Below are 13,127 nucleotides of genomic sequence, written 5' to 3' on the forward strand. Positions count from 1 at the left end.
GACATCGAGATGCAGAGGTGAGTTCCTTCCCTTTCAAGGATGGCTGACCTCCTGCGACTCGCTCTTGTCTACCTATTTTTTTGAATTTTTTTTTTTAGGTTATGCCTGCCCTCTCAAATTTGAGTTTCGCTGAGCCGTTTTGATTTTGGTTTTTGTTTGTTTAACGCTTGTTGACACATCATTCATCTCTTGTATGTTTCCCCGATGTACTGGGTGGCACATGGAGGGCAGTGCACGCGGACCTGCATGCATCGTGGTCCGCTTTTTACTGCTCTTCTTCTTCAAAAAACAAGAGTGTTGACTGCGTGGAGGGTGAATAAGGGCACGGTGAAAAATAAACAAAAAACGCTTCGTTTATTTACTCATTTAGGACGCATTTTTTCTTTTTTATTTGCCTTTTTATTTGCCATTTCTTCGTGTATGTGTGTGTGTGTCTTGCAAGACAGAGACCCACATGTTCGCTGTTGCGTGATTGCGTTGACTGGCAAAGACGACCAAAAGAAGTGGAGACCTTGAAGCGTCAACACTGTAAAGAGGGGGGAGGGGGAGAGGTCGTGCTTCGTGCTTCAAGCCTTACTATTGGAAAGAGAAAACACGAGCGGTTGAAAAGGCTTTGCAGGACCCCATTTTGAAGTTGCTTTTCGAGATATCGAACGGAGCTATGAAGGTTTTCCTTCATGATAATCTGTGTTTGGAACCGATAAGACATGTAAGTAGCCTCCTCTATGCCGTTGGCCACGCCAAAAAAAAACCCCCGGCCAATGCAGTGGAAACCCCTCCTTCTTTTGGTTGTCACATTCTCTATCCCTCCTCCTCTTCCTCCTCTTCCTCCCCTTTATTTCCTTTCTTTTTCTTTCTGCGTTTTTCATACACACCTCGGATTGCTACGGCCGGCACATGTTGAGGACTTTGATTTTGTACTATTCCTTTTACCAGCCGTGAGGAGGCACCTGCGCGGACATCCTTCTTCTTTCGCACAAGACGATTGGTGCGCTTCTGCGCAAAACGTTGTCGCATGAAGGCATTCGCACCAGAGCCACATATTCATCACACCTGCGCTTGTCTACGCGGCAGCGAACACGACATCGCTTTTTTTTTGGTTTCTTCTCTGCATTCGCAAATAGATATTTCACCCTTCTCATATTTTGTGCACGCACGCACGCATCTTTCTTCCCTGTCGTTGTGGCGCAAACCTATTCCCCCTTTTTTTGGCTCTCGTTTCTTAACGACTCCCAGCTGCTCCTCCACCCCCTCCCCGTCTTCGCGTTTTTCGCCGCTGAGCTATCTGCTCTTCGGCTGTGATAATACGTCGTTTTACACATTCATTGTTGTTTTGTAGATGCGTAGAGACATCCGCTGACCCTTTTTGTTTTAACAACGAGGTTTTATTCGAGGAGTTTTTTTTTAAAGCCCCTTCAAAGATTTGCTTTTAACAACAGCCAACACAACAGTAGTGAAGTGCTGGTGCAATGACATCGTCCATCCAGGAGCCTGACGTGCGCACCATCGTGGCAATCGCGGAGTGCGTGCATGCGTTGCGACAGATCGAGGTGAAGTCCTGCGCTGGGCTTCACGTTCCCATAGACAACGGCAAGGCACCTCCGCCTTCCTCCGGCACAAGGCGCGTCGACGTCTCGCAGAAGAAACACGCGCCTCACAGACAAGGCGACCCGCTGTCCACTTCTAGGCACGAGGCCGACCGCCCATCTCACGGTGCTTTACCGTCTACCTCCCCAGCACCCGCGTCGACGTGTTCCTCGTGGCAAACGGTTGAAAAGGATACGTACCGTTCTCCTCCGCAGCGACAGGGAAAAGAGTTAGCTGGGCACACGGGACCGCTTCCCCATCCACGAGTGGTGCAGCATCAAAAGGGGGTAGCGGAAAAAGAGGAAGGGAGGGAGGACGATGATCTGTTTAGTATCGAAGTAAGTAGTCTGCGCTATTCGTGGCTGCACGACAACCCTCGCCATGCAGCGCGGAGAGATCGCTGCGACAGCAACAATGACGCGTCTCGGCTGAAGCAAGAGCCCTCGCTGAAGAGTGGAGATGATTCCAAGATGCGCGGAGAGCGATACAGCGAAGTGTGGACCCGGCAGCTGAATAGTGCGCCCCTTTCCACCCCCGTAGCACCGTCAGACCACGTTCTTACTCTTCGCCATTATAGTCGGGACAGTGATGGCAGTGGAGATCGCGAAAGCGCACGGAACAACCGTGGCGCTCATCACCCCTCTTCCGCCTGCGCATCGATTAACCTCTCCGCGGTACAGCCACCGAGCGTCACCACATCCGCTCGCACAGAGTCGCACCACATAGGTCATTCATTACGTGCAAACGATCCAGCTGCGTCGTCATCGCGAGTTTCTTCTTCCTCATTACGTCCTGTTGGCCCGCCGCAGCGTTTCCAGCGTGAGGGGCACGTAAATCTACGATTATTGCGCGAACCTGGGCCAGCCGACACGGCGACGGCAGAGGCTGGAGCGGGTATTCTTCCTCGTTCGCAACTGGCACCGCAAGAGCAGGGAAGCATCTCGAGTGCGCGCAGCATGAGCGGCGACAGCGATTTCTCAGAGGTCGGCGCACGGCAGCGCAGCGCAGCAGCAGCATCAATCGCGTCTGTTCGGTCGACGTCCCCAATTACGGTTACGGCTGCGGCTGCGGCACGCGGAGAGGGTAGTGTGGCTTCCCATGGCACGGGCGTTTCTCGCGTTTCCATTCGATCGGCAGCGGATTCTCTGTCGAATCAAAACTCACCGGCTCCCTCTGCTCCATCAATGCCGCACGCTACTTCTCGCCTTCTCACTCACGCGGTTCACAGCGATAGCCAAAAAAGCAGTCGATGTAGCAGCAGGAGCAGCAGGAACGGGAACAGCATGCGCCGCGATCATCATGAACACCAAAGCGGTCAGCGAGCGCTGACTCTTCCGGCTCATGCGCTTTTTTCCACCGCGGCCACACGCGCTTCGCAGGCAGCGGTGCAGTACGTCTTGGACATCCAACGCCGCCTCTCGCCGGACACGTACGAGCATGACTGGCAAGTGCAAGCGCCCCGTCGCACCTTCACGACGTCGGACAGTCGCCAGCGTCAGAAAGGCCAACGTGTTCATGATACGAGCGACAACTCGGCTGCCGCTCCTCCCCTCTCTCCGGATGCTGCCGAGGAAAGAAGTACGTATGCCTGTGTCCCTCTATCGCACTTGAACCGCACGCCGCACCTCGAACGTTACACGACTGCTGCAGGGGCTAGGTGTGGCACGGCTGACCCCACACATCGCGATCCCTATCGTTCTTCTCGTTCTTCTCCACTCACCAGCCGTCCTCCGCCACGTCTCGCCTCGCCTCCCAAATGGCCGCGTCTGACACTTGACCTTTCTCATTCTCTTGCTCCGCCTCTGCCGGCGCCGCCACCAGGACAGAACAACGAGGAGCCTGATGCGTCGACGGAGATTCTACGTGCGGCGGTGCATCGGATGCAGCAGGCCAGCAGCAGCGCCGCCGTGGACCACAGCGCCGTGTCCACTCCCGGCTCATCTTCCGCTGGAGATCGCTACGCGCTGCTGGTGGAGTCGGCGCGTCTCTTGAGCTCGTCGGTGCTCGTCTTCACTGCCTTTGCGCCGGGAGACCGGCAGCTCGCCCATTCTGCGGCCCGGTCAGCGAGTGCGGCGGATGCGGGCACCCCACCTCAGTCTCGGAGCCAGCCGCGCCGTGCACTACCGCTGTCTCGTGATGAAGCACTTTCGTACTGGTCGGTGAGAGACCGCTACACCGCCTCAGCCGAGCAAGCAACGCTTCTTTCTTCGCAGACGGAGTCGTCTGCACGGCGGCGGGGTGATCGTGAGGTGAGCGCGTCGCAGGGTCGCCCGCGGCGCAGCTTGGAGGGCGGAGCAGGGGACGCCGAGCGAGAAATGTCACTGCGGGAGCCATCTCCTGTTAGCGACGGCCATCGAAGTGCATCGTGTCAGAGTCACTGCAGTGGTGTTGCGCGGGAGGCCGCCCCTATCCAATTCGCGCCCTTGTCCGCCACCCAGCTGTTGTATCGCGACAACGTCCGACCGGAGAGGAGAGAAACGGTCGACGCGCACGAGGATCCACCCGCCTCGCGTGCACCTCGGCGCTACTACAAGTACATGTCTCCGGTCAGGCCGACACAGCAGACAAACGGCCAAAGGGATCTGCTGCGCGCAGGGCTAGAAAGTCCGTGTCTTACCTCGCTTCTGCTTTCCCCACTGTCGCCTCCGTCGTTGGCGAGCCCCCAGAATCGCAGTCCAAGAGCGCGTGAGGCCACTTCACAAGAACGTCACTGTGGTGAGCCACAAACTGCAGAAAGCGACGTGGATTCAATCCTTCAGCATTCAAAGGTTATGAGGTCGAAGCAGCCAAACACACCCGGGCTCTCCCCTTGTTTCGGTACAGCGGAGTGCGTTGCGGAGCCGAGGAGGCTGAAAGAGGCAAGGATGGCGCTTGAGAGATCCTCCAGCGGCGACGCCACGACCACAACACTTCCTCTCTTTGATAAAGATGTGAAGCAAGAAGGCGCAGCAGCGTTGACGTCTTCCGAAGAGGGTCAACACTCGGGCAGTAACCACAGCAAGTCGGCTTTGCGCTCCCGTGACGGGGTGAGAGAGGAAGAAGGGGAGGAGTACGACGAGCAACAAGCTGATGCACACAGCAGGAGTCCAAGCGATGCGTTCAGCGAGCAGACCGACGAGGCGGAGCGAAGTCCACCGCGAGCGAGAGGACTCAACGGGCAACGCCGCAGCCGCAGCAACGGCGACACTAACAACATCGCCAACACATCAACGACTTCCGCGAGTTTCTCCCCCGCGCAGCTCACCCCGTATCAGTCAACGGAGGGTGTAGGTTGGGGGTTTGAATGGGTCGCCGAGGACTTCGCCGCAGCGCATCAACGGTACTGCGACGGCAGCAGCGTACGGTTCGAAGACGGAGCCGGCAGCCCCGTCAGCGCTCCTTCTGCCTCAGAGAGCCGCGCGAGCGCTGGACACTATGCCAACGGAAGCCCACTGCTGTCGCGATGCCGCAACACATCCCTTTCTGCGGAGAGACTCTCGAACGACGAGTTCAGCGCTTCCGCTGCCGCGCCTCCGCGAGCGCGGCGCTCCATCAGTGCCAGCAGCTCCGGCATGCCCGTGCCATCTTTTCTTATCCCGCCTTCCTCGTTCTCGAACACGACCTCGTCAGATCCGCGGCACCCTCACAACCCCGGCGGCGCCCCTCTAGCCTTCCCAACGGCTCCTTCCGTTTCCTTTTCGAGCAGTCTCACTGGCATGCGAACGCAGTCCACCCTTTCCGCGGAGCGCACCCCAACCATGCCATCGTCGATGGACGCCGCGGCGCTTGAAATGTCTACCAGCGGGGTGCACACCCCGCACGCCGCGGCGCTGTTTGCGGACCTCCTGGCCGCCAGTACCACCTCCGTCGCCACCGTTGGGTCGCCGCCGCCGCCGGAAATGGAGGCGGGGAAAGAAGGACAGGACGTTAAGCGGTCCGACTCCTCGGGACACTCCTTTACGCAGTCAAATGGGGTTCAGCGAAGCGAAGATGGACCAGTAACTGCGGCATCGTCACAGGAGCGAAGGACGATCGGTGCGTCGAGCACAGACGATACACGTTTGGTGGCCTCGATGCCTCACGGGGGCAGTTCCGCTGTCGAAGACGGAGACGGAGATGTCAGGGAGCCGCCTTTGCAGCCGCCACGGCAGTCCACGCAGCTTCATGGCAACGCGCCGTATGACCACCGCTGTGAAAGGTGCGATGATCGCAATGGCAGCGATGGCAGATCGGATGCGGACAAGCAGTGCCGAAAAGCGATAGCGCTCTCGAGTGCACGTGACGGGGCAGAATCTGAAGCAATGGAGGACGACGCTTTCGATGACACGCCCCCGCGGCGTAGTGGTCGTACCTTTTCTCCCGCCCCGGTCATCTGTACTCACGGGGGCAGACGAGGGGAGGCGTTCAGCAACGACGGCAGCAGTATCGAGTGCTCAACGACGTTGCCGGCACAGGCGGAGTGGAGTGAGGCCAGCAGCGGCGGGGAGCCGGGGCTGCGCCGCTCGGCGCTCTCTGCGACCTCCTCTTCTTCGCCGCCGCCGACTCGCGAGACGACCGGAGTGCAACACAGAAGTGGGACTCCGACGCCGCTGGAGGACACGGAGAAGGGTGGGACGCGTCCTCGCCCCCGTCACCATCACCCTTCGAACGACGACGAACCGGGCGAGCCGCGCTGCTCTTCGCCTCCGCTGCCCAAAGATGATCGAATGCGTACTTGCAACTCCTACGGCAACGTTGTGCATTTTGACAAGCGATCTGGGGACCAAGAAAGCGCCGCAGCAACAACGACAGTAGAGGAGAAGGCAACACGGAGAAAACATCCTATGACTTCAGATGCGAGCACCGCTGCTGTTGCCAAGGATGCGTCGCCCGGACAAACGGAGCCAGAAGCTTCTCCACGCACCCACCACGACGTGCAGGACACCGTCGCACTGCTGCCCTGTTTGGCGCATCTTCCTCCTCCGCTGCCTCCCGCGAAAGCAGCGGCGTCACGCACGCGGCTCTCCGTACCAGGCGCGTTATCGAAGCCACCGATGGCCCCCACCTCGCATCGTCCGCGGCTGGCGACGTCCACACGCCCCCACCCTATTCTTTTTTTCCCCGCCCCAACAGCGGCGACGTCTGCCTCGAAAGAGGAAAGAAGGCGAGACGTTCCGGCAGCGGCGGGTGATGCAGAGCGCGGTCACGCCTCTTCGAAAGAAGCAGACTATTTTGATGCGGAGGATGACGGCTGTTGCGGCTACGAATATGATGTGGCGTACATGGAAGTGTAGAGGAGAATTCGGATATATGTTGTCTTATTGCGTTTCAATCAAACACCTATCAGTAGACTAGACTCTTTGTTTTCGAATGCCAAAAAGCATATATCGAAAGTGAAACCTGCAAACCTTTTTTTGCCTGCACTTCATTACAAATGCAAGTTTGAGAAAGCAGCAAGCGGAAGAGAACGAAAAAGTGCTTTCAACACCGCCGTTGCCCTTTCTTCTGTCTCTTTTCTTTTCTCTCCGGTTACGAGGGGAGCGGTCAATTGTGTGAAGGCTTAAGTGAAGCACACAAAATGCGGTTGATGTCGACATCTAGCTTTCCTTTTTCCTCACGCCGCTCCTCCTTCTGTTTTCTTTTCCATGCGTAAATGATAATAAAAACCAAAAAAAGTGCAAACGTCTTTCAATTCAGGAACTCCGAAACAACTGAAGGAATAGCTTCTTGGTTCGCTGCCCGCGGGCAGACCACCTTGTGTGTAAGTAAGATTTTTTTTTCTGTGTTGCTTCAACAACCTTGCCTCCTCCTTTTTTCTTGTTACGACTACCTCAGTCCTCGCTTCTGGTGCTGTATCGTGTATATATCCATATATTCAGGCACGCGTGCAGGCTCCGTCTCGGCGAGTTTTATTTTTGTTGCAGTTGCCCTCCACGGTTTCTCTTCTTCTTTTTTCGCGATTAACCTCGCCCGATTCTCTCTTATATTTTTTCTTTCCCCATTTCTGCGTTTGTTGTAGATCTGCTGCCGTCGGGTGCCCTCCTCCCAAAGTGTTTGATGCACGCACGTGCGTCCCCCTCCCCCCAACACTGTCATCTTGCCTATTGTTTCTTTCTCTCTTCTCATTTAAAGCCCCTTAACTCTGCCGCACCTTCGCTATTCCTTGAACGTATCTCCCAATTCCCAATTCCCGTTTCTCGGTGCCTTAGTTGTCTCCTCCTTTTTTTTTTTTCTCTCTCTCGTTGCAGGAAGCGGTTCGAAGAGAATTCGCTGTCTTTCTTCACGCACGGACCACCGAATACGCAACGCCCATGTCCGCACCAGGAGACCAGATATCAACACACGCGGCGGGGGCCTCGGGGCCTGTTGGCCGTCCCAGCAGCTGGACCGCGCACCGCCGTCCCTCCCGGCGCGCCTCCATCTCTGCCGTCGCCCGCGCCGCCCACCCCGTCGAACTGCAGGTGGAGACGATGTCATCCGTCTCCACGCGCGCCTTTCTGTACACGTGGTATGCGGTGCTCATCATCGCACTGGTGGTGGAGTCGAACGTGGGCCTACAGTGGGTGAGTCGTAACTTCTGCGGGGATGCGACGGTGTCCGCCTATCACCTGGAGGATTGGAACAGCACTGCATGTCTGAGCTGGGAGGCGTACTGGATACGACCTCGCGACGGACAGCGCAGATACTGTACTGTTGGCGATGCGAGGGATTGTGAAGCTGGTGATGCGGATGCCGTGCTGCAGTGGAGGAGCGACCATGTTGTGGGCGGGAGCGCGGATGCGCTGGTTGTGCCGCTTCCTGTCAGGGGCGTAATAGCCGAAGACGAGGCTGACGGGTTAGCATTACGTACAGGTGGCAGCGATGAGGGTAGAAATCGCGGATGTCCACCGTCAACGGGGCTGCCCATTACCACCACTGGTTCAACGGAGTCGCTGCGAAGTAGAAGGAGTGCGCCACGAGGTCTCCACAGCGAGAGGAAAGCACCAACGGCGACAATGACCACCACAGCATCCTTCTCCACGCCAGCGCCTCGACCGACCATGCCCCCGCTGCACCGCGTTTATAAGCTTCGCTGGACAGCCGAGGCGCTCAGCGGTGTTATGGACCGCGAGCTGAATCGCTTTCTACACGTCTTCATCAGCCTCGCCTCTCCCCTTTTCCATCCACCAGCACCATCGGCACGGAGGGGCACATCCGGCGGCGCAAGCGATCCCCCTCCTCCCCTCTGGAAGACGTACGAGGTTCTGGTGGCGCTCGAGGAAACATCCGTCGCACCGCTAAACATGAGCGGCGCACGCATCGACGTGAGGGACGGTAACAGTGCGACGACTTCGGGAATGCCGCGTGCTCCGCTCTTCTCCTTTTTTTTCGCTTCCTCTTCCTCCAGCAGTGCGTCGTCGTCACTGCCGCCCACCTCCTCTTCTTCGTCCGACGGCAACGGCTCCAAGTACATCTACACCTACCGGGAAAGCGTGACGTGTTGGCGCACAGCACTGCGTTGCAGCAACATCGTTCTGCCGTCGAGCGTCGTCATCCCAACAAATCGCAGCCGGCTGACGATCACGCTGATCGACGTGGATGCTGAACTTGCAGAGGCGACTGTGCGGGCCTCGGCGGCAGCCTTCACCGCCGCGACAAACAGAGGCGGCTTCGGCGCCTTCGCAGCGTGCGGCAACACGGACCTCTCTGGGGCTTCTCTCATCGCCAGAGTGCGCCGTGCGGTGCAGAGTGTGTTGCGCGCGCCTTCTACGCCCACCACCGGCGTCGGTGTGATGTACCAGCGCGCGAAGTACACCATCGGCATCATCGTCGTCCGCTACCTCTCTCTCTTCATCGTCCTTGTCGGCGCGCTGCGCTTTCTGCATCGCAGCCGGCAGGCCGATCAGATGCTCTATGAACAGAAGTGGACGCTCGCCTTGCAACTCGGGCTAATCCTCTACTTGAATCCGCTGTACTGGTGGTGCATCTACGCCGCAGAAAAGGCGCGGGGCGGCAGTAAGCATATGATGGAAGGTGTGGACAATGCCGGCATGACCTCTGATGCCTTTTCGCAGGAGCGCGGCTTTACTCCCATGTCGCTGTGGCACCTAGCTCTCTACTACGTCGAGTTCCACGTCCCAACATACTTTGTCGCCTTGACGGTGTGCTACGTTTGGGGGGTCATTGCCGGCTCGTTTCGATGGAGCTTGGCGGCGACGGAGGCGTCCTCGCAGCGCGCAGCTGCTACAGCGGCATCGGCTTCTCCGGCTTGTCCATCCTCCGCAGCGCCATCAGCCGACGTGCACGCCCCGCTCCGAGACACGAGCACCGACGAGCACTCTGCCCAGGTGACGGTGCCGCTTACCGTGACCGTGTCCGGATCGCAGCCGGCGCGCCGTCGTGTGCACGTGCTGATGGTACTGTACGTGCTCGCCGTCGCATCGCTGGACACCATAAAGTGCTGCCTCGAGGAAGATGGTCCGACGGGTGGGTGGAGTGAGGTGAGCTGCCGCACGACCCGTTGCTTGGCGGTTCAGAGAGCTACCTTGTATGTACTGGTGGGGGGTATCCTCTCCAGTGGCGTCGGCCTGTACTGGCTGCGCCGCAACCTGGCCCGCCACCCCTACCTCTCCACACGCCCTCAGCAGCTTGCCTGCCGCATCATGATCTTTGTCTATTTCACCGGTGGCTTGTACTGCGCGGTGCAGGCGCTGCTGCTGGAAACGCTGTACGCTCATCTTATCGCAATCATCTACTACCAACCCCTCGTGCAGCTGTCCCATCTGCTGGTGCTAACCAGCTTCGTCGCCCACATGACCTACGTGTACACCACGACGCAGTCCTCGCTGCAGATCCCGTTGCGGCCGAGCGACCCGCGCTGGAAGACGGTGGGGTGGTCGTCGCGGTGGTATCGCTGGCTGGATTGGCACGGCGGTAGCCTCTACGTCTTCTTCAACGAGGAGGAGGAGCGGCGGTTTTTCGAGGTGCAGGTGGCCTACCAACTTGCAAAGCGCGAACGCAAGGAGCAGCGCAAGCGAAGCAACAAAGAGAGGAAAGCAACGCGTGACGAGGCGCAGCAGCAGCCGGACCAGGATCGAGTATCGCTTCTCCGCGGTAGCGGCGGCGCGTTGGAAGACGAATTCGATCCGACCAACACGGCTGATGAGCATGGGCGTTGTGCGGCGTGCCAAAGCCACGGCTGCTTTCTTTCGCGTTTCAGCGACGCACAAGGCGGGGCCGAACGAGGCGCTCCAACCCCACGTTGCTTTCCAGACGACTCGTGTACGACGGCGTCCGCACGCGGCAACGCTACACCGTCCGCGCCACCGCTTTTCTCCATTCCCACCAACACCCCCTCTGCGCTTCCCGAGCCGGCGGAGACGGACTGGCTGCAGTGGCCGCAGGGCCGCTTGCCGGAGCGACGCCGCTCGCTGTCGACAGCCACGCAGCCGTCCAGCAACTCGACCGAGAGCAACGGGCTCCACGATCATCCCAATCATGGGAAGGAGGAGGAGGAGGAGTGGAAGAGCGAGGAAGACGACAGAGTCGCGCCGTCAGAGGAGGGCAGGGTAGGCAGCGTGCACGAAGGTGTAGGTGCGGGAAGGCAACCGCCGTCGTCGGCACCTGCAGAGGCGTCTCCGTTTTCTCTGGGCGTCACCCCCGGTACAACGAGGAGGGACGCAAACAGCGGTGGCGGCGGCGTTGACCACCACAGCAGCAACAGGGAGACGTCTGCGAAGGAGCGCGTGCCATCTCACCGCGTGCTCAGCCGCGTCTCCAGTCGCGTGTTGGATGCGTTGCACAGTGCAGAAAGCCGCCTCGTCGACGGCACCGCAACCTTCGTCGATCTGCTCGCCGAGAAGTGCGTGGACCGCCCACTGCAGGTGCTGCTGCGCCAGCGCGCACGTCAGCGCTTTGTCTTCTTCAATCTCGAGACCGCCATCGACTGCTTGAATCTGTCACGTGAGGCGTACGCCGTGCAGGAGAGCCGCGGCGACGATCTCATTCGCACCGGTATCCAGGTGGACGCCGGTGAGGTGCCGCGGGCTGCGCTGACACTGATGGAACGGGCGGCGGTGGCGCTGTTCGGTTTGTGCTTTAACAAGTCGCCGTTGGAGCCGCCTGCTGTGCAAGAGGCGGTCGTGGTGGTAGATGACGATGACGGGGGAGCTGGTGGGGTGGCCAGTGCTGAGCGTGCGCCGCTCTTGAACCGTCAGCCGGCCGCTTTGTCGGAGACGGCGTGCACACCGAATACTGACCGAAGCTGGCTGCCCTCGCTCGCTTCTTTAAAAAAGGGCGGAGACACGGATACCGCCTCCCCGACGAGATCAGTTGAGGCGGCCGAGCGTTACGCAACACCCACTGGCCGGCAACCGCGCGGCTCGCCCCGAGCAGCGGCCACTCGTGCCTCCACCTCCGTCCCTCGGTCAGCCCAGCCACCTCAGCCACCGCTGCTGTTGATGCCGCCCATGGACATCGAGAAGTACGGCTACCGCCCCGTCGCCGTCTTCGACACGCGGGGAGTTCAAGTGGTGGTGGCGCGCATGGACGTCTCCGGAGCTTGCCCCGTACACACCGGCAAGTACCCCCGTCTCACCATCGCCTTTCGCGGGACGGATAACGTGGCGAATGTGCTGGTTGACATTCGGTTTCGCCAGCGGACATGGAAGGAGATGGAGACGCCGACGCTGCTGCCGCGGGCGACGGTGCACAGCGGGTTTCTCGAGTTGTGGATGTCGTTGAAGGAGGCGGTGATGGACGTGGTGCTGAGGGAGCTGCGCAGTCAACCCGCAGGATCCCGCGAGGATGAGCAGGGGAATGAGCCGATGGCGGACGCCGCGGAGGCAGGTGCACCCCCTGCGGGCGCCGACGCAGGTCGCAGCGACACTCTTCGCGGCGCGGCTCCCTTTTCGCCGCACTGGTCCGTCCCGGCAAGCCGCCGTGACCAAGAGCGCGGTCGCTCAGGCTTTTTGCGCATCTACGTCACGGGTCACAGCCTCGGTGGCGCTCTCGCCTGCCTGTGCGCCTACAGCCTGCGCCGGATGCTGTTGCTGATTCAATACCCAGAGCCGGACGTCGCCGTCTACACCTTTGGGCAGCCGCGAATTGGTAACTCGGTGTTCAAGCAGCACTACAACCATGCCGTCCCCCGCACCTTTCGTGTAGTCAACGAGAGCGACGTCGTGTCGGGCTTTAACGTGCTCGGCGGGCACCACGTGGGGGTGCAAGTGAATGTGGACCGGCACGGCAACTACATTTGCAAGCCGATGTACATCGAGCGGCTGCTGCGACCAACGCGCGGGCGTGGGCTGGCCCTGCTGAACCACAAGTTAGCGGCGTATGCAAACTCGCTGAACGCGGTGGCGGACGTGTACGCCGGCGGCGCCTGCCCGGTGCGGTGCTTAGAGTCGTACATGGAGGACATCGTGTCGGTCAGCAGCTCCGAGGTGGACGAGGGTGACGCGGAGGAGACACTCCAAGCGGCACGGCTGCCCCAGCGGGAAGAGGTGGAGGAAGAGGAGGATCGTGCCGCTGCCTAAGAGAGAAGCTGGTACTTCTCCCCTTCTTTCTCTTTCTCGACGCCATGATGCGTGTGTGTATAT

At 59.5% G+C, this 13,127-nt stretch overlaps 2 protein-coding genes across 2 annotated transcripts; both read left to right on the forward strand.

The window, feature by feature from the left end:
* Window positions 1-1,469: 1,469 nt before the first annotated feature.
* ABB37_04706 (hypothetical protein) lies at window positions 1,470-6,839 on the forward strand (the record flags this gene model as incomplete). Its single annotated transcript, XM_015802483.1, has 1 exon — window positions 1,470-6,839. The coding sequence occupies one exon, from the start codon at window positions 1,470-1,472 to the stop codon at window positions 6,837-6,839; it is 5,370 nt and encodes a 1,789-aa protein (XP_015658927.1).
* Window positions 6,840-7,219: 380 nt separating this feature from the next.
* Window positions 7,220-13,064, forward strand: ABB37_04707 (hypothetical protein; the record flags this gene model as incomplete). Its single annotated transcript, XM_015802484.1, has 1 exon — window positions 7,220-13,064. The coding sequence occupies exon 1, from the start codon at window positions 7,857-7,859 to the stop codon at window positions 13,062-13,064; it is 5,208 nt and encodes a 1,735-aa protein (XP_015658928.1). The 5' UTR covers window positions 7,220-7,856.
* Between the last annotated feature and the right edge of the window lie 63 nt (window positions 13,065-13,127).

Source organism: Leptomonas pyrrhocoris (genome assembly GCF_001293395.1).
Source record: "Leptomonas pyrrhocoris isolate H10 chromosome Unknown, whole genome shotgun sequence".
In the NCBI taxonomy this organism is placed as follows: domain Eukaryota; phylum Euglenozoa; class Kinetoplastea; order Trypanosomatida; family Trypanosomatidae; genus Leptomonas; species Leptomonas pyrrhocoris.